The sequence below is a fragment of the Pseudonaja textilis genome, chromosome 16 (assembly GCF_049901715.1).
Source record: "Pseudonaja textilis isolate UNSWEBS1 chromosome 16, rPseTex1.2, whole genome shotgun sequence".
NCBI classification, from domain to species: Eukaryota; Metazoa; Chordata; class Lepidosauria; order Squamata; family Elapidae; genus Pseudonaja; species Pseudonaja textilis.
This window is the reverse complement of record NC_142005.1, coordinates 8,454,546-8,479,751: the sequence shown is the minus strand read 5'-3', so window position 1 is coordinate 8,479,751 and position 25,206 is coordinate 8,454,546. Positions and strand designations below refer to the sequence as shown.

Genomic DNA, 25,206 nt, shown 5'->3' with positions numbered 1-25,206 from the left:
GGGGCGGGGCTTCTCCTTAGCCGCGCCCACGGAGGTTTGGAGACACGCCCACAGGCATTGCCCGCTTGAGATAGGAATAACAAGTTTTCTTTCCTTTTTCTTTCTATCCTTTCTCTTCCTTCCTTCTTTCTCCTTCCTCCCTTCCCTGCTGCTTCCTTCCTTTTTTCTCCCTTTCTCCTTCCTTCCTTTTCTTTCTCCCTTTCTCCTTCCTTCCTTCCTTTTCTTCCTCCCTTTCTCCTTCCTTCCCTTCCTTCTTTCATTCTCCTTTTCCTGCTCCTTCCTTCCTTTTCTTTCTCCCTTTCTCATTCCTTCCTTCTTTTTCCTTCCTTTTCTTTCTCCCTTTCTCATTCCTTCCTTCTTTTTCCTTCCTTTTCTTTCTTCCTTTCTCCTTCCTTCGTTCTTTTTCCTTCCTTTTCTTTCTCCCTTTCTCCTTCCTTCCTTCCTTTTCTTCCTCCCTTTCTCCTTCCTTCCCTTCCTTCTTTCATTCTCCTTTTCCTGCTCCTTCCTTCCTTTTCTTTCTCCCTTTCTCATTCCTTCCTTCTTTTTCCTTCCTTTTCTTTCTTCCTTTCTCCTTCCTTCCTTCTTTTTCCTTCCTCCCTTTCTCCTTCCTTCCTTCCTTTCTCTTTCATTCTCCTTTTCCTGCTCCTTCCTTCCTTTTCTTTCTCCCTTTCTCCTTCCTTCCTTCCCCTTTTCCCTTCTTTCCCCCCATCTTTTCCCACAAATTCCCTCTGTTCCTCTTCTTTCTCCTTCCTTTCTTCCTTCCCTCCCTCCTCCCTTTCCCACACCAATTCCCTCCCCTTTTTCCTTCCTTCCTTCCTTTTCTTTCTTTCTCCTTCCCTCCCTCCCTCTGCCATTTTCTAGGCTGCATCTTCCATTGAAAAAAAAAGCTCTTTCCCAGCTGTGGGCCTGGAGTGGAAATGCTGGACTTAACACTGCCCCCATCAGGCACAGCCAGGGGAATGGCGATGGGGATTGTAGTCCATATTCTAGAGATGAGGAAAAGACGCCGGAGGTAGAAAAATACGGCCCCTCTCCTTTCGGCAGCTTGCAAGCCGACGTCCAACAGCGGGATCCTACAAAATCCCCCTTCCCTCTCCACCCCCACTAACCTGCTTTCCAGCTCTGTTCTCCTGTGCAGGGCAACCAAAGGAGACCCAGTCGATCAGCTGGGGCTCAATGGGAGGCAGAGAAGAGGTGGGATTGGCCGGTCCTCTGAATGACTCAAGATTCCCACTGCCAGTTCTCTAGAACCGGTCCGAATCCCACCAATATCAATTTCACCCACTGTGCCCCGGAGAAAGAATCTACTTCCTCCACCGCTCAAGACGCTTTATTATATGACGGACATGGTCTTTTTTCCAGAGCAGAATTCCAAAGAAGCGAAGTTAGGAGTTGGGACGTTCCGACTTTGCCACACAACAGCCCTGCGGAGTAGGCCAGGCTCAGAGACTGAGGCCCAAAGTTTCCTCTTTTTTGCAGCCGATAAACTCAAAAAGACCCCTCTCCCCCACTCTCTCGTCTGGCCCCTAACAAGAGCGAGAGCCCCCTACCCCTCTTTTTGGGGGGGGTTCTAAATCGGTGCTTTTATTGGCTGTTGGAGACACACAGCAGCGCGATAACAGATGAGATTCGGGGGTTGGCGGGTTTAATTTGCATGCGTGCGTGGAAGTCATGGGGAGAGAAAAAGGCGGCCGACCCTTTCTGACAAGCGACCGGGAAGCCGGATTCGCTTTGCAACCGGGTTACTCAGTGGCGGTCTACTCAATATTTGTGCAACCGGTTCGTCGCAACCGGTCTGAACCGACGGAATAACCATCTGGTGTTAGTAACTTACCCACGAAAGGGATTCACTTAACGACTACAGCAGGACAAAGCTCGCTTCACTCATGTCTCTCTTTAATTAGACAGAAACGGTGGTCGTAAGTCGAGAACTACCAGCGTCAACTCATAAAATATTTCTCAGGGTTTTTTTTAGAATTGCCAACAGAAAGGGAGAGGGGAGCAGTGCGACAGCTTGCAAACCGAAAGTGCATTCCATAAATTGTTTTCAGAGATAGCAACTAGGTGACTGGAGTTTCTGCCGTGCTAAATTCCAATTGGAGAATATGATTGATGACTCTGGGCTATGGAGGTGTCCCATTAGAGAATATGAATTACTTTACACCCAGGAAGTGTGTGTGTGTGTGTGTGTGTGTGTGTGTGTGTGTGTGTGAAATCAGGGTCAAAGGGGACAATATTTAAAACCCAAAACATGGATCGAGGAAAGGGGAACTCGGAGGCATCAGCTAATAATCTCACTGGATGTATAAGATGGGATATAGAGTTTGAAGAGAGGGTAGGGGGGAAATAGCCCCCCGTACCCACAAAAAAACTTGGCAAGGAAATTAAGGAGGTTCTTCCCTTGAGGCTTCCACCAAAGTCCACGCGACCCTCGCCACGCCGGTCGAAAAGAAGGACTTAACCGTACGCCCGGTTCTTAGGATGGCTCCGCTCTTTGGTGCCGTCTCCCCGAGTGGATCTGCAAGGAAAGGGGTCCAGGGTTATCACTCCACCTATCCAGTTTTGCAAATATTGACAGCAGCAAAGATTTGCATTTGCACAAGATGGGACAAAGGAGAACGCCCCATCGGAGGAGGGCATAGTTCGGAAAATATTAAGACTGCGCAGAGATGGATCGGTTGACATTAAAAATAAAGGAGAAAGAGGACACCGGATATTACTTCACACGGAATAGCTTTTACGAGGGGTTAGAGATAAGAGGTGGAAATGAGATGAGGAAAAGATTATTGCGATGTATGTATTAAATATAAAGAGGGTTTTATATTTATCAACCTGCCAATATAACCAACAGAATTGTGAACAAGCGAATAAGAGAAATCTAGTCAAAACTATTGTTACATCATTATTATTATTATTATTATTATTATTATTATTATTATTATTATTATTATTAATGTTAATATAGCTTTCTGCTTTTTGTTTTTCTGTAAATGATATGCCCTAAAAATACTGTATTCAAAATGTTTATGAATATATATATGTATATACAAAAAAAAGGGATCCCCAGGGGATCACGCGAGATTTTAAGAGATCGCGAGGAACAAGTTTAGCAACCTCTCGCCTGCTGCACGCAAAGTTTCCGGTCCTGTCTGAGGCGATCCAAATTCTGGAATTAAATTGTCCAAATATATTTATTCTAGGCGCCTTTGGGAGATAATTATACTGTTTTTATGAGATTGGGGAAAGGGGAGGGGGTTCCTCTTAACGGGGAAATAAAGGCCCCCCGTTTTTGCCGAAAGCAGAATCAATTCCCCCGCTCCCCCTTGAATGAGACTTTAGGTATTTCAGGCTTCCCTAGCTGCCATGAGGACTAGGAACTTAAAGTCCCCAAAGCAAGCTTCCTTTTTCAGCCATCGGCACGGAGGCAGGGTTCCCCTAAATACGACGGTGCTTCCCCCGCTCTTTTTCGCTTTCTGTCCCCCCTCCCTCTCCTCCTCCTCCTCTTCCTCACCTGCGTCTGGGGGCCACCCCCAGCTGCTTCAGGATGTCATCTTCGAAATCGTCCACCCCGTCTTCGCTCACCCCCAAATGGCGGGCCAACTCTTCCAGGGCGTCTTCGGTTTTGTCCAAAAAGTCCGCGAAGCCGAGCCGCTCGTGAGCGAAGAGCCCGTCGCCGTCAAAAAAACCTTCCAGCACCGGGAACAGCTCGTTGGAATATCTACCCCAGCCCAATCCGGAGAGGTAACTCTGCACCAGTTTGAGGAAGGGGGCCTTTTGAATGGGGGCCAAGAAACCCTCCTGGTGGGCGCATTCGGTGACCCCAGAACAGCCTTGCGGGGCGGGGAAAGGATGTTTGGCCAGCGCCGCCCACAATTCCTGGGGTTTTCGGGCTTTGCAGGGTCCCCTCTGGGGGTCCCCTCCTTTGGGGGGCTTCGTTTGGTGTTTCTTAGCAGGGTGGGGTCCCTTCTGGTTGGCCACTTTGGGCTCCCCGGCGTCCTGGTGTCGAAATCTCTCTTCCCCTTGGGGTTTCTTCTGCCACGGTTTCGCTTTGCCCTGCTTAGTCGCTTTGCTGCTCTCTTTCTCGGCCTCCCTGAGGTCTAGCTCCTTGCCCAGCCTCTGCTCCAGGTTTTTCAATTCCTCCAGGGGAGCTTTTTGCACCAGCTTTCCCAAATCTTGACGGACGGAAACCAGCAAGGAACGTAGACGACGGAGCTCCTTTTCCTGAAAATCGAGTTTGCCCGGCGGGCGGCGAGCGACGGGGTCTTCTCCGGCGGGATGCTGGCGGGATTTGGCATCACCCGGCGTGTCCAGCCTGCGGACCTTTTCCCGGAGAAGCTGGAGTTCACCCTGGGCGGCCGAGAGGGCGGCCGTCTCCTTCTTCAAGGTTTCTGCCAAACGTTCGTTTTCTGCGGCCAAATCCTGCTGCAGGGAATCGACGGCCAAATTCTTGTCTTGGGATCTCTGCAGTAAAGTCTCCAGCTCTTCTTTCTGGGCCTGTGAAGCGAGCCGTTAAAAAAACATAATAATAATTTTGCTCAAGGTCTTACTTTCGCGGTCCAAACAGTTTTACTTTTGGAAAGATTTCTTACTATTTGCAGTAAAAAAAAAAAAGAAAGAAAGGTTTCATTTTTGCAGTCAAAAATTTCTGATTGTTTGCAATCGTAAAAGTTTTATTCTTTGAAGTCCCAAAAGTTTGGTTGGGGAGCAGTGCAGCAGCTTGCAAAAACCGAAAGTTGCATTCCAAAAATGTTTTCAAAGATAGTAACTAGGCGACTGGAGTTTCTGCCATGCAAAATTCTAGCTGGAGAGTTTGATGGATGACTCTGAGCTATGGAGGTGTCCCATTGGAGAATATGAATTACGATACACCCAGGGGGGTGGAGGAAAACCAGGGTCGAGGGTGACAGTGAATGATGGGTCTCAGAGTCGGCTGCACCCAGGCAGTGCCGGATATGTTAACTCCCAATAAATCCTTTTGAAGTTTTGGAAGTTTGTCTCGAGGCTCATGATTTCATTGGGGCGACTGCCGGAATCCCGACAAAGGCATCTCTTAACGCCCCACCAATTGGGTGAAGACCCCTGACTTCCCCATTACCTGAAGCTCAGCCTGCATCAGTCGGATATCCTGGTTTTCCTTGGCTAATTTGTCCAGCAAGACTCCCATGGCATCCAAGCTCTTCGGATCCCCGGAAAGGTTTTCTTTGCCTGCGTGGAGTGGAGCATCCTTCGCTGAGCCCAGAGAGGGTGACCAGTCCTGGAGGGGGGGGAAGGAGGGAGGGGGAAAAAGAAAAATTGGGCAGGGGGGACCTCTTAACCAAGGTTTGAGCTTTTCCTGGCTTCCTGCCCGGAAGATCTGGAGCTGGGAAGGGAGAAACACGCTGGGTTTTTAATCCATTCTTCCAGGCTCTGGATGAGGGACTCACCTGTAACACCGTCAATTCCCTTACCTGTCCACCATTGGCGGGATACGGCTCTTCTCTGTCAGGACTCAGCCCCAGGTTCAGCATGTCAAAGCCCCCTGGAGGTGGGAGGAGGGGAAAAGTCCAAATTTTTTTACAGCTCTTTTTCTTTTTTTAAAAAAATAGGGGTAAGTCCAGGCCCGCACCGGATTCCTTTCTTTCGTTTTTGTAGGAGGTGTTCGGTGAACACACGTGCAATTCTCTTGAGTGTGGCGATTCGCTTTAAAATTATGTATGGCTGGCTTAATTATCTTTCCTTAGCAAATGGAAAGACTCTCTTCTCAATTGTGGTTAAAAAAAAAAAAGTCAAGGTGTACCTGTATGGAAAAGCATGAAAACCTTGCCCCAAACTCACCGTCCTCGGTGTCAAGGAAGATCCCTGTAGAGAGAGAGGCAAAGACAGACAGACAGACAGACAGACAGACAGACAGACAGACAGACAGACAGATAGATAGATAGATAGATAGATAGATAGATAGATAGATAGATAGATAGATAGATAGATAGATAGCAGGCAGGCAGGCAGGCAGGCAGGCAGGCAGGCAGTGATAGATAGATAGATAGATAGATAGATAGATAGATAGATAGATAGATAGATAGATAGATAGATAGATAGATAGATAGATAGATAGATAGATAGATAGATAGATAGATAGAGGCAGGCATTCAGGTAGATAGATAGATAGATAGATAGAGAGAGAGAGAGAGAGAGAGAGAGATAGGCAGGCAGGCAGGCAGATAGAGATAGATAGATAGATAGACAGACAGACAGACAGACAGACAGACAGACAGACAGACAGACAGACAGATAGGCAGGCAGGCAGGCAGGCAGGCACTGCAGACAGGTAGGTAGGTAGGTAGGTAGGTAGGCAGGCAGGCAGGCAGGCAGATATTTTGATGGATAGATGATAGATGACATAGACAGTTATAGACAGATTAGATAGATAGATGATGGATGATAGATAGATGATAGACAGATAGACAGTTAGATGAGAGATATAAAAGATATAGATGATATAGATAGATGATAGAAACAGACAGATGATACATATAAGATATGATATAGATGATATAGATAAATAGATGATAGATAAACAGGTGATGGATATAAGATAGATGATAAAGATAGATTATAGAAAGACAGATAAACAGACAGATGACAGATATAAGATAGATAGATAATATAGATAGGACGATATAGATAGATAGACAGATGATAATTTAGAAGATATACCCCCACCCACCAATGTGGTTCTTGCTTACCCAACGTGGCCAAGACTCCAAAACCCACAACAGCTAAAACGGCCAGCAGCCACTTCACCCTGGAAAGCCCATTGTCCTCGTCCTCCGGAGCTTCCTTAGCCTGGTCGTGGGTCAGCTCCGCCCCCACCTGCTGGACGTCGACCCGGCCTTTACGTCGGCGCAGCCCCTCGACGTCGGCTTCAGGGGACCCCACCTCTTCCCCGATGCCGGAAGAAACCTTCAGCTCATCTTTGGGGGCACCTGCATGGGGGTGAGGTGGAAAAGAGGCCCAGGCTCACACACCTGGCTGGGAGGCCAGGGGGTCACCTGGGGTGACCGACCAGACCTGCCAGGCAATCGAAGAACGGCGTCATTATCGAATTATTATTTATTTCTTTATTTTTAAAAGTTCCTTTGTTCCTCTGTTCAAGAAGACAGCTTTTCTTCCCAGGCCCTCAATATATACCTTTCCTTCCTTCCTTCCTTCCTTCCCTTTCTTTCTTTCCTTCTTTCTTTCCTTTCTTTTCTTTTCTTCTTTCTTTCCTTTCTTTCCTTTTTCTTTTCTTTCTTTTCTTTCTGTCTTTCTTTTTTCTTTCTTTCCTTCCTTCCTTTTTTCTTCCTTCCTTTCCTTTCTTTCTTTCCTTTCTTCTTCTTTCCTTCTTTATTTTGCTTCCTTCCTTCCCTTTCTTTCCTTTCTTTCTTTTTCTTTCCTTTCTTTCCTTTCTTTTCCCTTTCTTTCTTTCCTTCCTTTCTTCCTTGCTTTCTTTCATTTCTTTTTCTTTCATTTTCTTTCTTTCCATTCCTTTTTCTTTCTTTCATCCCTTCTTTCTTTCTTTCTTTCTTTCATTCATTCTTTCCTTCTTTCTTTCTCCTTCCTTCCTTCCTTCCTTCCTTCCTTCCTTCCCTCCCTCCCTCCCTCCCTCCCTCCCTCCCTTCACAGGAAAATCCTTGACCACAACTGGAAACCAAAAGTCGAATTTCTTCTCATTTTACGGCCTCTCTCACGGCGGTGGTCACATGAATCCCTGCAGTGGTTTTACGTTAGCAACACGGCCGTTAAGCGAATCCAGCTTACCCTCCCCCGCCTCCCCCTTGACTGGCTTGTCGGAAGGTCTCAAAAGGCGGCTGTGTGACTCTACGACCGTCGTAAACGTGAATCAGTGGTCAAAAACATCTGAATTTTGACCGCGTGACTGTGGGGGACGCTGCAATGGTTGTAAGTGTGAAACACACATGCTAAGTCCCTTTTTTTTCAATGCCGTTGTAATGTTGGACGGTCACTAAACAAACTGTTGTAAGTCAAGGACTACCTGTGTTTTTTGTTTTGATAAATGTAAAGTCACCTGTTGGGAGTGATTGTGAGAGCTGGAAGCCTCCTTCCTCGGGCCGCAGGTTGTCCTCTGTCTTCTCTTCATCCAGCAATAAGAGAGTAGATTCTTGGCTGGAAGGATCTGTGGGAATCAGGTCACCTTCTGGTTCCTGGCTCTGGATGGGAAAAAGTTTGGAAGTTTAATCTTGAATGAGAAGTTTATTTTTCTTATATCTTTTTGTCTAGGGCTGTACAGAGCAGCCCTGCAAAATTCCCACATCAGATGGGAAGGAAGGAGGGAAGGAAGGAAGGAAGGAAGGAAGGAAGGAAGGAAGGAAGGAAGGAAGGAAGGAAGGAAGGAAGGAAGGAAGGAAGGAAAAAAAGGAAGGCAGATGGGAATTAGAAGAGAAGAAAGGGAAGCAAGCAAGCAAGGTAGGAAAGGAAGAAGAAGAAAATGAAAGGAAGGAAGGAAAGGAAAAAAGGGGGAAGAAAAGGGAAACGGAAGGGAAGAAGAAAGGGAAGGAGAAGAAACTGAAAGTTAGGAAGAGAAGAAGGAAGGAATAAAGAGAAAAAGAAACAGAAGGAAAGAAGGAAGGAAAGGAAAGGAAAGGAAAGGAAAGGAAAGGAAGGAAGGAAGGAAGAAAGAAAGAAAGAAAGAAAGAAAGAAAGAAAGAAAGAAAGAAAGAAAGAAAGAAAGAGAAAAGTTGAAAGATAAAAAAACAATGTTAAATAACTGGCAAGAAAGGGTGGCTGTGTATTTTATTTTATTATAGATAGATAGATAGATAGATAGATAGATAGATAGATAGATAGATAGATACATACATACATACATACATACACATACACACATTATATATATTACATGCATACATACATGCATAATGCATACATGCATATTGCAAATGCATATATATACTGTATGTACGTATGTATGTTGTGTGTGTGTGTGTGTGTGTGTGTGTGTATATATATATATATATATATATATATATATAACACACACACACACACACACACACACACACATATATTTCATAGATTTTCACGGGTACAAAGCTTTGTGCTTTGCCCGCACAAGCACGAAGCCGAAAGTACCAGCCTGAAGATGGCGAGTGGAACCTCGTCGGAACGTTGCCAAGATGCTCTTAATCTTACACGGGAAAAGACCCGAACACGCCAAGAGCTGTTCAACGTATCTTCAAAAACTACAGAGTTGTGGCTTCACACACACACACAATATCCCTCCACCCACCCCAGACCCTCCATTTCAAAGTTCAACCTTTGATTTATCTTCTTCCAGGTCTGCACTGTCCACGAAAAGCTCGCTCTCGTGCGAAGAAGCTGTTGGAAGAGGGGAAAAAAGTACACACACACACACACAATGGTTTGATTTTAACTCCAGAATCTTTTCACAGTCCTCTTTCTTCATTTTAACCCATATAGTACATTAAATTTTCACTGGAAAAGTGTTGCAAATGTGGGTGGCAGGACAGGGCAGAGTTTAAGGGGAAGTCTGGGACAACGACGTGGGGAAAATCTCATCTTCTCTTCGTGTGTCCCAACCCCCTCCAATGTTAAATCATGGTTAACTCGCCTTCTAACTGGGTTTCTTCAGAAGCTTCAAAGCTGAGATCTTCCACAGGGGCAGTCTAGAAAGAGAGAGAGAGAGAGAGAGAGTGAGAAAGAGAAACTAGGTGATGATCAGGCCAGTAAACGGCAAGGATGAGCAAACTATTGTGAGAGCTTTCTGGACATGCTCTGGAGCTCTTTTTCTACCTTCCTGGATTGTTCTCACCTCTGCTCCTGTGATCACCCAGCTGTTGTTTTCCAGCTCCTGAGAATTTGAATGTTCAGCCATCTTTTTTCATGCCCTGAAATGCTCAAAAAGCAACCTGGAAAGGTTAGGAAGGAAAACAAAAAACAAAAAGGTGAGAGATGACGATTTGGGGTATCTAAATCCTTTCTAGGTCCTGGCAGAGTAGATTTCCAATGGGCCCTAAACCAACATCACATTGCTAGATCATCATCCTCTTTGTTGCTCTTTTCCGAATCGGAGGGAAGAGGACAGAGAAAAGCAAACCCAGAGGATTAGGAGGCTGGAGGATAAAAATATATGAAGAACGGTTGCAGGAATGGGGTGTGTGTGTGTCTAATTTCATGAAAAGAAGGACCAGGGGTGACACAATAGCATCTTCTAGGATTTGAGGGGTTGCCCCAAAGAAGAGGAGGGGGTCAAATTATTCTCCAAAGTACCAAAAGGCAGGACAAGAAGCAATGGATGGAAACTAATTCAGGAAAGAAGCAACCCAGAACCAAGGAGGCAGCGAGAAGAATTAATCAATGCAATGGCTTCCCTCCAGAAGCTGTGGGTGCACCATCACTGGAGGTTTTTTTAAGAGGAAATTGGACATCTGCATTAAATGCTAAAGCTTGAGCAGGGGGCTGGACTAGACGACCTCTGAGGTCCCTTCCAACCCTCTTATTCCCGTCATTCTAATGGGATCGGGTTTTTTTTTTCTTCACTTGTTTTGCCCAAAGCTCACCAGAGACAGACTAAGGAGGTGTGGAACCAAAGAGAAGGTAGATGTAGGTAGGTTTGCAAAAAAATAAAAATAAAAAAGGGTTACTGGAAAAAAACCCATAGGTTTTACAATGTTGATTAAAAGCCTCTTCTCTTCCCTTTCCATCTCAGCCCAATTAAAATCCTACACCCGTCTAGCTACAATGCCTGTGAAGAAGCCAACTGCAGTTGAGTAGATGGTTTTTTTTGTTTTTTTGTTTAAATAACATTTATTAGATGGGAAAAAAAAAATCTGCCAAAGTCCTACTTGCAATAATTTAAAAAGACAATTTTGCTCAAAGCTGTTCTTGGAAGAAATCTTTTGCAAATATAAATCTTTTATAAACAAACCCTTTCCAGATTGCTTATAAAAAAACACGTTTGTGTCCTGCGCACAACCTTTTTCTTTTCACAATCTCCCCCCTCCCCACAAAAAATAAATTAATCCTGGTATTTATGCCTGCCCCGTTGTCTTTTTTTCCAGCCCTTAATTGAAAGTGGGAGAGCCCCAAAACCTAGCATCAAATCGCCCCTAATCTGTTGTTATCCTTCTTAATTTAGCTTTTAAGGGCAAACCCAGAAATTCTTCCAGACGTCTGGTGCGGCGATCAAAATTGTATAGGGGAAAAAAAATTTGATTGGGAAATTAGCTTCAGTTTCACAGATCCAGGTGGTTCGAACTGTGGGCCAAAGTTTATTAAATTGAATAAAAGATTATTGTTTTCCTTTTGGCCCCAGTAACTTTCTTCCACTGATGTTCATTAGCTAAAAAGCTCTCCAGGGAAACTAACAACGAAGTGTGTTTTAATGTCTTTAAAAAAAAAAAAAGGTTATAAATGCAACAGCACACAAGGAAAAAAGAGGGGAGGAGGAAATTGAAATCCTTAGGTCCCGTGGCTTAAATTTATTGCCATGAGCTATGACAATGAATGACAGAGATAGGTGACAAAATGGCCCTTTTGGAATGGATTAATTTGTTTGCTCGTTTGCTTATTTGCTTAAAATCGTTTGCCACCTGTCTCAGCCCGAAAAGCCGGAGAGTGAGACGGGCAGCATATTAATGAAAAATAATAATAATAACAACACAAGAATAAAAGTATCTCTGGTGGGCAGAATTCAAGCATTAACGAGCAGCTATGCGTAATTTTTATTGATTTATTCAACGGATAGGCCCCTCATCCCGCCAAGAAAGCGACTCGAAGCGGCTTCCTGAGCCGTCGAAGCCGCGAGATAAAACATTAAAAATTTAAAATAAAGTGTTTTTTTGGTTTTAATTCCGTGTCTCGCCGTGCCCCAGAATAGCCTACACAAGTTTGGGAAGTTAGACCCCACCCCACTCAAAGACAATGCGCCAACCTGGATGATTTGCAACAACAAGCCAATAAATAAATACACAGACACACACACACACACAAAAGGAGCCAAAAGAGGCATTCTGTTCTGTAGCATCCATATATATATATATTTTTTTTCTCTCTCTCTCCAAAGACCAGGGTGTTTTTGAATGCCTTCCTGGCTGAGCTATTCTAATTCACGAGAGAAAATGCCAAGAATCTAAATTATGCTGGTCACCAGAGGCAGGCGGGTTATCCAACCCATGGGAAGCAGAGCTGGCCAAAGTTACAAGGAGCGGCGCTGCGTGGTTTGGGTGTCAGGGTAGAGGTGACCCCCCCAACTCAGAAACCCGTTTGAGTTTGGAACCGGAGAGGTAAAAAACAACAACAAGCAAGACCACCCCTGAAAAAGATAGCAAAATGCGAGCTGCCGTAGTAAAAAGTTAGTTTCTCGCCAGGAATCTCTGCCTGCCTGCTATGAAATTCTTACCCTCTATCTTCCCAAGAACAGCTGTCGAAGTAAGAGGCAGGCTGGGAGGGGAAGGGGGGGAAAAATAGGAAAGTGATATATTTTTAGCTTTGCTGAAGGCAACTTAGCAGGTGGAAATGGCTTTGCTGAGCAGAGCAGACGGGGGAAAAACAGGGAGGAGAGAGAGAGAAAGGGCCACCCAGAATCCCAGCGGGAAAATAAATAAAATCTGGATATTTTAAGGCGCAAATAGTTGTAAACAGGCAGGCTGGAAGATCTGGCTGTCTGAAAAGACCAACTCTGCATCGAAAATGTAATAAAGGAATATAAACTTGGAGCTGAGGGCCTGTTGGTAATTCTTAATTCTGCTTTATATGCCCGCGGGGGCCATGTTTGGAGAAGAAGAGGTGGTGGGGTCCACATTTTGCATTCAGGACAAGAAGAAGCCATGGATGGAAATGAATCGAGGAAGGAAACAACCTGGAACTGGAGAGAAATTTATTGAAAGTTAGGACCATGAATGGGTAGAACTGCTTGCCTCCATCCCTGGGGGGCTTTTAAGGAAGAGACAAGGGCAGCCATTTGTCTGAAATGATCTACGGTCTCCTGCTTGAGCAGGGGGGTTGGACTAGAAGACCTCCAAGGTCCCTTCCAACTCTGTTATACCACGGGGATCTCAGATTTCCCTCAAGGCTGTTTTGAGAGCGGCGTTTTTTTTGGTACAATTTCCTCGGATGGCTTTTTTGCAAATGACCCTCAGGGGTTAAGAAGAGGGGAGGGGGAGATTTTAACTTCTCCCAGAACTTTTTAAGAGTCTTTGCAGCGAAGGAACGGCGGGGAGAGTTCTCCGCTGTGCCTACCTGCCGAACAATCATGATTACTGCAATATTATTATTATTTTCACAGCCAGCGATACAATCAAGGGAAGAGCCAGGCCACCACTTCAGAAGAAAACAAGGGTAGCATCTTTTTCGACTAACACTTTTTTTAAAAAAAAATATAAAATAAAATAAAATAAGCTTTGGGAAGTGATGCCTTGGAGAAAACCTGTTAGTTTCCCAATTTTCTTGCCAGTACTGATTAAACAGCCTTTTTTTTTTTTTTTTTGCTTCTTACAAAGTCCACTTAGGAAGGAACTATCATGCTGGGAAGAAGATAAAAAAAAAGGTGCGAATTCTCTGCCTTTGAAGGGAAAGAAATGCAAATACGGAAGTCAGGAGGAAACCCCGGAGTTTTAAATAAAGCTTCTGCCTTTGTTTACAGCAGGCACTTGAAAACGTCCAGAGAAATGCAGAGAAAGGGAAGGGAAACGTCACCAAGCGGTGATATCTCAGAGTTAAAAGGAGTTTCTTAGTGGAAGCCGCTTTGCAAACATGGGGTGGTTGTGTGTGTGTGTGGGGGGGATGTCTCTCTTTGCAAAACCCCACCCCACCCTGAAAACGGGGGTGAGGGGGGCGACTCTCCCCTGTTGCAAAGGCTCAGGGTGCCAAGGATGGGTAAAAAAAGCGATCGGATGTCCCCGGAGGAACAAAATGAAACTGAACAAAACTAAACTGAAAGAAATGAAACAACTAAACGGAAACAAATTAAACTAACCTGAAAAAAAAAATAATAATAACTCTTTAAACTTTCCAGCCTGAGGAAAAACAAACAAAATAAAAATAGTAGCGTAGCAAGAGGGAGAAGAAGAAAAAAAAGCAACTGGTGTGTGTGTGTGAAAAGATGGGATTCCACCGAAGCGCGCGGGATGCAGGAACCGCAGCATCGCCCCGGACGGTTTCCATGGCAACCCCGCAACACCCCCGCATCATCCCTGCTGGACCAAACTTCGTTTCTAGGCGTGGGAAAGTGACTTTCTCTGCAAAAGGGGGGGGAGAGGCGGAACGGGTTCTAAGTGTGTGTGGGGGCTTTGTTCCTCCTTTGCACCCCCTCCCCCGGCTTACCTTAATCCTGGGGGCGGGGGTGAGGGCGCCGCCCCGTTTGCGCCGAGCCGAGTTCGGGAAATCCGGACGCGTCTCGGCAACTTTTGGCATCTCAGAAACTTCCTCGGGGAAGGGAGGGAAGAGGGTGGGGGGGCGGGGAGGGGCGGGACGGAGAGAGCTCGGCGGCCAATGGGGGAAGAGGACGCGGCGCCAGCCGGGCAATGAGAAGCGCGGGGCTTGAGGGGAAAAAAAAAAAGGCTGGGAAAGTTTTCTGAAAGTTGGGGAAAAGTTGAGAGAATTAGGGGGAAAGGGAGGGGTTTGAGGGTGGGGGGACCAAGATGTGGGGGGTCGCCCCCCTGCAGAAACAACAGGCCGGAAGCCTTGTCCCAAAGGAGGCAGAAACTTCCAATTTAAAATAAAAATAAACATAAATTAAGGTGTTGGGTCTCCAGAATGACTAAGCTGGAGAGCGCCGGAGAGAGACAGCAACAGCTGACGGGTTTCCCTGTCAGGCAGCTCAGCCTTCAAATTTCCCAGAGCTCCGGCCGGCCTCTCACAACTGCTGGGCGCGGGGGAAGCTGGGGTTGTGAGGGGGGCGCAGAGGCCGGCTGCTCCCCTTCTCCAAAAAAAAAAAAAAAAAAAACCAAATAAAACCCCAGATAAAAGGGAGGAAAGGCTGGGAAGGAGGAGGAGAGCTTGGTCAGAGGTACTTCCTCCAAGCGCTGACGATGTTACTTAGTTGGGTCGGGAAACCCTACAAGGAAACAACCCAGCAGAGAGGATAAAGGACTCCTAGTTTTTTCTTTCTTCCTTCCTTCCTTCCTCTTTCCTCCTTCCCATTTCTCTCTTCTCCATAAAACCCACCCTTGTATACTGAGAGTGTTTGCATCAAGACAAATTCCTTGTGGGTCCAATCACACTTCGCCAATAAAATAATTCTATATATTTCTATTCTTCATTCCAATATTCTGTTCTATATTCTATTCTATTCCTTATTCTATTCTTCATTCCAGTATTTATGCTATTCTATTTTATATACTATCCTATTCCTTATTCTATTCTTCATTCCAATATTCTATTTTATATTCTATTCTATTCCGTATTCTATTCTTCATTCCAATATTTATTCTATTTTATATTCTATTCCTTATTCTATTCTTCATTCCAATATTTATTCTATTTTATATTCTATTCCTTATTCTATTCTTCATTCCAATATTTATTCTATTCTATTTTATATTCTATTCTATTCTTTATTCTATTCTTTCCAATATTTATTCTATTCTATTTTATATTCTATTCTATTCCTTATTCTATTCTTCATTCCAATATTTATTCTCTTCTATTTTATATTCTATTCGAATTAGGGATTTTGGGAAGTTTTGCCAAAGAAACTATCAAAATTCCCCTCACGGATTCAGACCTGGGGGGAGTGGGGGGTCCCCTTCTTGCCAGAAAGTCAATTTTTCTCCCCGCTGTTCTGTGTTGGATGCAGGATTTGTTTTCCATTCTGTTTGGATCCGTCTCATCCCCGGCCAGCGGCACGAAAGCCTCTGATCTCCCGTCCGGTGCCAGGCGCTTTTTAATCCCTTCTGGCAACCCAGCCGCCCTGGCACGGAGCACCAGTTGCTCGGTGGTGGTGGTGGCGGCGCCTTCTCCGAAGGAAGGACAGGATGAAAGGCATAAATGTCGGGAAGGCGCCAAGGGAGGACAGACGCAGGAACACAGGGTGCTTTTCACAAAAAAGACAAAAATAAGAAGCCGCCAGGGACAGTGTGCTCTCTTTTTCTTTGGACCGAATATCCTGGACCAAAATTTATTTCCTTCCCTCCCTCCCTCCCGTGGCACGGATATAAGAACTGAATAATGAGGGCACCTAATTCGTGTGTGTGTGTGTGTGTGTGTGTTTCTTCAAACCTGGCAACTTTGGGACTCGTGGACTTCAACTCCCAGAACTCCCTAGGCGGCAGAAACTTTGAAAACTTGTAAACTTCGACTCCCAGAATCCCCTAACCAGTCCACAAGTCTTAAAAGAGTTTGGATATCAAAGCTGCGTTTGAGACGAGGTGCTTGGCAGCCACTAGGGGTAAAAAAAAAAGGGTGGAGTGGGGTAGAAAAGAGGTTTTTTTCTAATTTTATTTACTGATTTTAAACTTGCCTTTATATATTATTTTTTAAATAAATAATTCAAGGTGGCAAACTGCTCGCGTTCCTTCCTGTTTTCTCTCACAACCACCCTGTGAGGTGGGTCGATTGGCCTTAAGCCACCCAGCTGGCTTTCGTGCTTAAGGCAGGACTAGAACTCACCTACACCTGGCGATCGGTTCAGTCACCTAGCAAGCTTTCACGTTTAAGGTAGCACTAGAACTCACCTCCTCCTGGTAAGTTGGTTCAAAGTCATGCAGCTGGCTTTCGTGTTTAAGGCAGGACTAGGACTCACCATCTCCTGGCGATTGGCCTCAAGTCACCAACTTTCATCCCTGTCAGAACTAGAACTCACCGTCTCCCGGTTCTTCACCTGGTAGTCCTAACCGCCAGACCAAACTGGTTCTTTACTATGTCCAACCACAAACATTACACGGGAATTTTGGCCTCAAGTCACCCAGCCAACTTTCATCCCCGTCAGAACTAGAACTCACCGTCTCCCAGTGCTTCACCTGGTAGTCCTAACCGCCAGACCAAACCGGCTCTTTACTATGTCCAACCACAGACATTACACGGGAATTTTGGCCTCAAGTCACCCAGCCAACTTTCATCCCTGTCAGAACTAGAACTCACCGTCTCCCGGTGCTTCACCTGGTAGTCCTAACCGCCAGACCAAATTGGCTCTTTACTATGTCCAACCACAGACATTACACGGGAATTTTACTCCCGATTTGAGCTGACGTCGCTTTTTCTTGTCGTTTTCTCCGCTTTTGAGGGATGGGAGCGAGCGGGTATCACAAGACACCCCAAAACATCAGGGCGGAGGCGAAACACCTGAAATCTCGCTGCCCACCTAGGGGAGAGCCTTTTCCGTTAACCAGAGCAGACATGGGTACGAAATTCATTTTGTTTTTAATGCTCGCAACATTAAAACACCGGGGAGGGGATTGTGTATGAATCCAGCTATAACTTGCCTCCTCCCCCCTTTTCCTTTTGTTCCCCCTCCCCAGTTCTCTCCCCGCTGAATGTCCAGTAGAAGAGAAAGAAGGATCCAAGTTACATCCGTTAAGCACTTGACCAAAAACAAGTCCGACGGAAAGAAAAACGGACACAGCGACCAAAGGAAAAACAAAAAAAAGTAAAAAAAAAATATTACGGGAAAGCGAACATAATAATAATAATATAATAATAATAATAAAAAAAAAACAGGTCCCAAGTCAGTACTTTTTTTTTTGTGTTTTAAAGTCTTCCTGCGAGGAAAAAAAGGGACGCAGCAGTTCGTCCTTTCGTCAAGTTTTTTCTTTCTTTTTTCTTTTCTCAAGACAACGGCGGTCATTGCAGCAGGCGGTTCCAAACTTTTGACGCTTGGAAGCTCCAAAACTAGGAGCAGCACCCAGACCCTCTTGTAAGATTTTTTTTTGGGGGGGTGTATGTGTCTCTCTTCTTGTCAGACTGCCAGCAACCCCTGCCCCCTCTCCAAAGATAGAGGTATATTAATCGGATTGGTGGATTTATATGAAGAAACCGGACAATGCGGCGAGAACCTCCGAGTGACCAAACGAAGCTGGAATGGAGCCAAATGGGAGGAATGGAAGAGGGGGGGGAGGAGACTGGGAAAACAACGCCCCCCCCCCCTCTTTTTTGTTGTTGTCGTCCAGCCAATCTTTCAAGGCGAGGCGGACGCTTTGCAGTTCGAAACACCGCCGTGAGGCCGGGAAAGAGAAACACGGGACAGACGGCGACATTTCTGGAGAGGAGGAAGGCATCCAACGGGTCAGTGGGTGCCTCTGTGTCCCTCCGCCGGAGTCCAACTGTGTGGCCAGCAAGTCCAAAGGGAGGTCAGGGCTGGAACCACCCTGGAGGTCATGAAGAGGGGGGTGGGGGTGTCTTTAAAAACAAACCAATGCCCAGACGGGGCTGACCTCTCTCCTCTCGTCCAGCCAGAACCCTCCAGTTCTTTTACTGGCAAGGGATGGGATCCGGTGTGTGTCCCCCCACCTTCCCCAGCCAGGAGTGTCTCGAAGTGGTAAAAGCCAGACTGTCCCCCGGGGCGAGGACAGCCGGGGAAGGGGAGGGAGGCCTCAGCCATCGTTGGCAGCCACCAGCTGCCCCATGCTCTCCCGGATGTAGACGGACTGAATCTCCTTGGTCTTGAGGCAGAAGTCGCAGGCCCAGACGGCCGAGGCCTCGGTGGTCAGCAGCCCGTAGGCGTTCTCCGTCATGCCCGTGCACTCCCGGTGGAACCACTTCTGGCACGAGGCCTCGCACAGGATGGCGTCCTGGTCGTCGTTCACTTCGCTGCGGCAAGCCCCACAGGGGTAAACCAGGCCCGGCGGAGGCTGGTGGCCGGAGCTGCCGGCCGCCTTGCTGGTGGGGGGCAAGGGGTTGCCCTCGGAGGGGCCGCTCGGGCCGGTGCTGTTGGGCGGGAAGGCTGGCTGGGTGCCGTTGACGGCCACCGGCGAGCCGGTGTGCTGCTGCTCTGGGTTGAAGCTGTTGGGAGGTGGGTGGAGGGGCTTGCTGCTGCCGCCGCCGCCGCTGCCGTCTTCGGCAGACGGGGGGAATCCGGGGTCGGGCCCCGGGAAGGGGCTGGGATTAGGGGGCAAGCTGGAGAGGCTGGGGTTGGGGCGCTGCAGCGGAGACTGTCCAAAGAGGTTGGCGGGCTGGCTGAACCGCTGGGCCATCGGGGGACCCCCGGGAGCGTTGAGGGCTGGCCCAGGGCCCATGTCCCCGCCACGAGGGGGCTGCCCCATGGTTGGCGACATCATGGGCCCAAATGCCCCCATGGGGCCCTGCAGGATTTGCCCGCCAGGGGGGCTGAAGTTCTGTCCCAGCGGCTGCCCGAAAGGTTGCCCGCCGAAGCCCATCCCGCCAGGCTGGACGTAGGCTGGGTTCTGCGGGGCCATGTTGAAGGCCGGGCCCATCTGGTTCGGTCCAAAGGGGGGCGGCTGCCTCCGCATGGCCTGGGGGCCCCCGCCATAGCTGGGCGGCACCTGGGGGCCCAGCGCCCCTTGCATGCGGAAGTTCCCAAAGGGGCCGGGGTTGCCGAGGAAGGGCGCGGAAGAGGAGCCCACCTTGGGGATGGCAAAGTCATCTTCGAACGGGTTGGAGGCCACCAGGTGATCGACCATCGGGGTGGGAGGGGGCGAACTCCGAGAGGTGGGAGTAGGAGGGGCCCTGCAAGAAGAAAGAGGTGGGTAAGCAGACCGGCATTTCTAGAGGCTGCCAACAGATCTGGAAAGTACCAAGTTTGGGGGGGTAGAAAAGAACAGACAGGAAGAGTCCAAGTTAAACCCAGGATCCTGATTCAACTCACAAGGTTCTCCGACAGGTAATCCTCAATTCAGCTCAATCGAGACAAGATTCCCAGCTGTGTCACCGTCATAAGTTCGAGGAGCCCCCCGCCCTTGACCAGACCTGACCTCACAACAGTGGTCATTAAGGGAATCGTTAAGTTGTACGTTAAGCAATTCTGCATTCATTAAGCTCAAGCCCATTCTTTTAAATGGCCGTATTTTATTTTTTGATTTAAAAAAAGCATCTATAAATACATGTTGGGGGGGGGGACTACGGAAGGATCTAAGGCTGTCTCAAACCCAGGGCACGTGAAACACCCCACCCCCCCCCCAAAAAAGTTACCTGCGTGTTGGACTTGCGACGTTTCTTCTCGGGACTCTTCATTTGAAGACCTGGCCAAGGCAGAAAAGGAGAAATTTAGAATATTGGTGCAAAAGGGTCTCTTCTCAGCCATCCAGGTGAGAGTTTTGTCTCAAAGGTGCTTTTTTTTTCTTTTCTTTTCTTCAAAAGGCATCAGGACTGTGCTTCCCCCCCACCTTTTTTTTTATAATTTGGCCAATTGTGATTATTATACTATATCACGCCAAGAGACCGGAAGCTGTGTACACGCAAAGCAACGGAGTAATAATAATCATGATAACGATGCCAATATGAGGAGGTGGTAGAGATGATGAGAAGGTTAATAGTACTTGGGTGCCATTTTTTCTTTCTTCAACTGTCTCTTCCTTCCTTCCTTCCTTCCTTCCTTGTCTTCTCCTTTCTTTCCTTCTTTCCATGCACTCCTAGTCCACTTTTTTTCCCTTCCTTCCTTCATCTTCTTTTCTTGTCACCAACTCCTCATCCGCTTTTCCTTTCCTTCCTCCCTCCTCTTCCTCCTAGCCTCCCCTCCTTTCCTTTTCTCCATTTTCTCTTCTTCCTTCCTCTCTTCCTCTCCTATCTTTCCTTTTCACCCTCTTCCTTATCCATTCTTTTCATTCCTTCCTTCTCTCTCATCTTCCTTTCTTTCCTTCCTTTCCTCTATGATCTTCCTTCCTTCCTTTTCTCCCATCGTCTATTTTCATTCCTCCCTTCCTTCTCTCTCATCTTCCTTCTTTCCTTTCCTCTATGATCTTCCTTCCTTCCTTCCTTTTCTCCCATTGTCTATTTTCATTCCTCTTCCTTCTCTCTCATCTATCTTCCTTCCTTTTCTCTATGATCTTCCTTCCTTCCTTTTCTCCCATTGTCTATTTTCATTCCTTCCTTCTCTCTCATCTTCCTTCCTTCCCCTCCCACCCTATAAGCATAACTCAGGCCTGAGACACTGCGGTGAGGACTGTTGTTGGGCGGGTGAAGAGTGAAAATCTGCCCCACTGGAGTAATTGGGGATGCTTTTCACGGGGGTGGGGGGGGAGCCCCGGGGTTTGGGGGGAGGCCTGTCTATTGCAACCCAAGCAAAAGCCCTGCCAAAGCCCTCCTCCCTCTTTCAGGCCAGACTTCCTACCTCGCAGGGGTGGCGTTGCAGGGGGGGAAGGGGGCAGTTTGGGGCATTTTGGAGTGGGTGGGGGCTTCTGGGCAGATTAACCTCCCCCCCATTGGCAATGAGCAGCGCCAGCCCGGCTGGGGATGATGGGAGGGAGAAGCCCTTGCCCAAAGGGGGGGACGCTCCCTGGCAGGGGATGGACCACAATGCCCATCATCCACAACGGGCTTTCCCGGTTGAATTTCCACCTGCCGGGCCAAGGAAGCCTTCCCCCCGCCACCCCCAGTCAGGCGGGACCCCCTTTCCCTAGCAACGCCGCCTCTTGTCTCCATGGCAACCACACATACCCCCCACCTACCCACCCCGCTCCTCCCTTACCGGCCTTGCCCTGCTTGCGGCCTGGGCCTGTGGCGAGGCTTCCCGGAGGCGGAGGCAGCGGCGGAGGCGGCGGACCCGGAGCAGGCGGAGCGAGGCCTACTCCCCCCTCCAGCTTGTCGGGGTGAGGGGCCGCCATAAGAAGCGAGCGGGCGCGGACGGCGACGCGGCTACGAAGGGCCCGGAGGCCCAGGCCGCGCCATCACGACGCGAGCCGGAAGCGGAAGCTGATAGAGGGGAGGAGAAGGGGGAGGGGACGGGGGAAGAAAGAAAAGCCACGCTTCCGGTGGCGGGCGACCTCTTGGAGGCGGGCTTTCCCTCGTCCGCCTGTTCTGGGCGCCGGCCTCCCGCCTCTCTATGGTTCGAGACGAAAAGCCGCCTTTTAGAAGGCGGATGGGGCGTCAAGAGCGGCGCTGACGTCACTCACCGGCGCTGTTTTGCGTCTAGGGTTGATGACGTTGCTGAATTTGAAGCTCATGGCAGGAAAAAATAAACATAGATTCAACCATTTTGAGTCTCTGATTCTTTCTTTCTCCCTCCTTTCTTTCTCTTCTTTCCTTCCTTTTCTTATTTTTGCTTCCTTCCTTTTTTTTCCTTTCCCTTTTTTCTTCCATCGTTTCTCCTCCCATCATTCCTTTTTTTACTTTTTTCATTCCCATCTTTGTTTTCTTTTTTGCTCCTTTCCCTTCTTCTCCCTCCTTTCCCCTTCTCCTTTCTTCCTTGTATCCGTTTTCCTCCCTCATTTATTCCTTCCCTCCTTCTCCTTTCTTTCTTTTCTAATCTTTTTCTCCTCTTTCCTTCCCCTTCTCTCTTCCTTTTCTTCCTTTCCTTCTTTCTCTTTCTCTTTCTCCTTCCCCGGAGAGGAAAAAAAGAGGCACCCAGCAGCCACAGGCTAAAGAAATACCAACCTTTAATAATAACTATTTGATTTCCTTTGGTATATTCGAGAGAAAATCAAACCAATACAAAGTGTGTATAAAGGATGTGGAGAGCAGGGGCCGAGGTGGGCTCAGGCGTCCCGCACAGTGGCAGGGACAGGCACAGTGATAGAGAGTAAAGCTACACAATGGCCTCCGAGTATAACAATATACATGCAACACCAAATTATCAAAACTTATGTACAGACCCCAAGAAGAAACTCGGAAGGGATCCAGCCTGAGCGCTGGAAGACAAACCCATTTTTCCCCCCTTCTTTTCAGGTTTTTTTGGGGGGGGCGGGGGCGGGCTTGCTTTAGTTTTGGAACCATCTTGGAAACTATCCCAAAATTCAGGAAAACATCCCTTAATCCAGAGAGGGGTGCTTAGCCTAGATTTTTGCAAGTGGGGAGAAAAAAGGAAGGGGATAAATTAGGAGGCATCCCTGACGGATCCAGAAGGAAGCGAGTGAGAAAGGACTGCCCCTTTCTCCATCCTGCAGCCCCCTTCCCCCTTAAAAAAACAGGCAGCCTTGTGAGAATCTCCAGAGCAAGAGGAATTTTGCATAAAAATCTGACCTGAAAAAGGTTCAAGGCACAGAGAACATATATAAAAATGCGGGAGCGCGAGGTCTGTGGGCAGCAAAGAGAGAGGATTCTGCCTTCCAGACCCAAACGAATTGCCCTTTATTTCCCCTTTTTGTGCTTCTGAGCAATAATCTCCCCGAAATAAAACCCTTCACAGGGACTTTGGCATCCGTCGCACCTGGCAGAAGACATAACGAGGTGCTGCGTGGCACATGAAATATCGCCCGTCCATTCTGAACAGTCAAGTGGAGGAGACAAAAGTTGTCCAAGGCAAGAAGGACGCTCTGTCTTGAGCGTCATCGACAAAACCGAGGCCAGACCGCTCTCACCGAGGACTAGAACGTTGGCTAGGCGGTGCTTCACTCCCAACCAGGGAAAGCCGGGCCGTGGCAAGATGTAGAGAGAGGTGGTCTGGGAGGGCATGATAGGGTTTTGGTGCTCATCCGAGTCCCTTCGACCCCAGAAAATGCTTTGGCAAAGGAGACAGCCTGTTTTTAGCAGCTGTTGAAGACGTCCATAGGACTGGGGAGAAAAGAGACGAAAGGAGTCCCCCGCTAGAAGGGCGTTTGTAGTGATGTGACTCCGGTTGTCATGCTCACTGTCTCCGCTCGACGGGCTGCTGTAGGCACAACTCGCTGCCGGCCGAGATGATGGGCAGCCGATTGTCCATGTGGTGGCTGATCAAATGGCTGACGCTTTCAAAGCGATGATCCTTTGTCCGAACCTGGATGGGAAACACACGCATATATATATACAAATTTCCACAATAGAAAGCGTCCTCCCAGATTGCATGAAGGTGTGGTACGCTGGCTTGACAGCCGTGGATAGAAGGACATTTTACAGAGGGTGGTGAGCACAGCACAACACATTGTGGTAATTTTTGTTACCATAAAAGAGGACCTGACATGGGGTGCTCATATTGCACCTGGTCAAAAGGGCCCAGCAGAGGTGATACTACCTGAGACTTCTCAGAAAACAACAACTGAATGGAAGACAGCTGGTGACCTTCTACCACTGCACCAGAGAGTATTTTAACTTCCTGCACCTGTATGTGGTTTGCCAATTGCACAGGGGCAGATAGGACAGCCCTCCAGAGGGTTAACATCATTGGCCAGAAGATCCTGGGTTGCCCTCTCCCCTCTTTGGAAGAGCTTTAGAGCTCTCGCTGCCTTAAGCAAGTTCAAAACATTCTCAAAGATCCATCTCAACCTGGGAATCCCTTTTTTTAAAAAAAAACTATTACCATCTGGAAGACAGTACAGGATAATAATAAAAACAAGGACGAATAGGCTGAAAAACAGCTTCTATTCAGGGCAGTAGCTCTGTTGAATTCTACTGGGTAGTGCGATATTAACAGCAATATCAGGGATTTTCAACTCAAGTGCATAGAATGTGAAGGATGTGTATTTGTGTTTTATTTTCATGGTCATGATGTGCACTGAAGAGGGTGTTTGATTTTGTGGCACGAGGTGCAGTGACAATAAGTAGACTAAATAAAAAAAGTTGAGATTGTAATGCTATCTTGTGCTCTGCTAAAAAGCGTGGGGAGTCAACACTTTTTTTTTCTTTAATCCCTCGTATTTTCCTCCCCTCCTCTTTCTTTTTCCTTCCCTCAATTGCCCATTTTTCTTTTTTCCTTCTATTTTATCCGCTGACAAAACAGATTTTATCCCCAAAATACCGCCCACTTACCACTCCCTCCGGATCGACGAGAAGTAGGTGCTTAGGGTGTCCACCCTGCAACCCGGTGAGCACATACTGGCCCGGCGTGGTGGTGCTTTCCCGCACCAGGAAATCCCCGTTGGCTTGCAACAGCTTCTCCGATTCTTTGCGGCTCATCTGACCGTGGTACCACGGTTCTCGCCGGAGTTGCTCCTCCATGGTAGCTGGCGGGTGGGAGGGAGGAGTAGGGGGCGGCGGGGGTGCCCGCAAGGCATCCTCAAAAGGCTCTGGGGAAGGTGGGGAATGAAAGCCGCCATTAGGAGTGGTCTGTTACAGGTAGTTCTCGACTTCTGACCAAAAAACGGACCCTGAAATTTCTGTCGCTAAGTGAGACCAGTGAGTTTTTTCTCTCTCTCTCTCTCTCTCCCCACGTCCCGTTTTACAATCTTTCCTGCCCCAGTTGTTAAAAGG

General features: G+C 47.6%; 3 protein-coding genes across 6 annotated transcripts in view; all 3 read right to left on the bottom strand.

The window, feature by feature from the left end:
* Positions 1-1,879: 1,879 nt before the first annotated feature.
* Positions 1,880-14,453, bottom strand: PBXIP1 (PBX homeobox interacting protein 1). Of its 2 annotated transcripts, none has more exons than XM_087913910.1 (11): positions 14,320-14,453; positions 9,809-9,905; positions 9,608-9,662; positions 9,293-9,354; positions 8,045-8,186; positions 6,723-6,962; positions 5,815-5,838; positions 5,448-5,518; positions 5,096-5,254; positions 3,512-4,494; positions 1,880-2,518 (listed from the first exon to the last, which is right to left on the bottom strand). In XM_087913910.1, the coding sequence occupies exons 2-11, from the start codon at positions 9,869-9,871 to the stop codon at positions 2,458-2,460; spliced, it is 1,860 nt and encodes a 619-aa protein (XP_087770036.1). In that variant the 5' UTR covers positions 9,872-9,905; positions 14,320-14,453; the 3' UTR covers positions 1,880-2,457. The 2 variants fall into 2 exon arrangements, with proteins under 2 accessions (XP_087770036.1, XP_087770038.1); XM_087913912.1 differs by lacking the exon at positions 14,320-14,453 and adding an exon at positions 12,398-12,431.
* A 2,883-nt stretch (positions 14,454-17,336) lies between these two features.
* On the bottom strand, positions 17,337-21,804 carry PYGO2 (pygopus family PHD finger 2). The gene is given in 4 exon segments (XM_026716461.2): positions 17,337-19,587; positions 19,589-19,617; positions 20,080-20,129; positions 21,575-21,804. Coding segments are annotated over 4 exon segments (1,278 nt in total). The 5' UTR covers positions 21,711-21,804; the 3' UTR covers positions 17,337-18,524.
* A 660-nt stretch (positions 21,805-22,464) lies between these two features.
* Positions 22,465-25,206, bottom strand: part of SHC1 (SHC adaptor protein 1) — a 27,537-nt gene continuing 24,795 nt past the window's right edge. For all 3 annotated transcript variants that reach the window (XM_087913908.1, XM_087913907.1, XM_026716453.2), the window contains 2 exons: positions 24,766-25,022; positions 22,465-23,797 (listed from right to left, as the gene is read on the bottom strand). In XM_087913908.1, the coding sequence (XP_087770034.1) occupies positions 23,669-23,797; positions 24,766-25,022 (386 nt within the window). In that variant the 3' untranslated portion in view covers positions 22,465-23,668. The remainder of the gene's footprint in view (positions 23,798-24,765; positions 25,023-25,206) is intronic.

Bases quoted from the DNA above. Each gene is read 5' to 3' on its own strand.
- PBXIP1 (XM_087913910.1), bottom strand. From the start codon at position 9,871: ATGGCTGAACATTCAAATTCTCAGGAGCTGGAAAACAACAGCTGGGTG. The intron at 5,839-6,722 runs GTAAGCAAGAAC...CTCTCTCTACAG, and splicing joins TGGAGTCTTGGCCACGTTGG to GGATCTTCCTTGACACCGAG. The intron at 5,255-5,447 runs GTAAGGGAATTG...CCCCCCCTCCAG, and splicing joins ATCCCGCCAATGGTGGACAG to GACTGGTCACCCTCTCTGGG.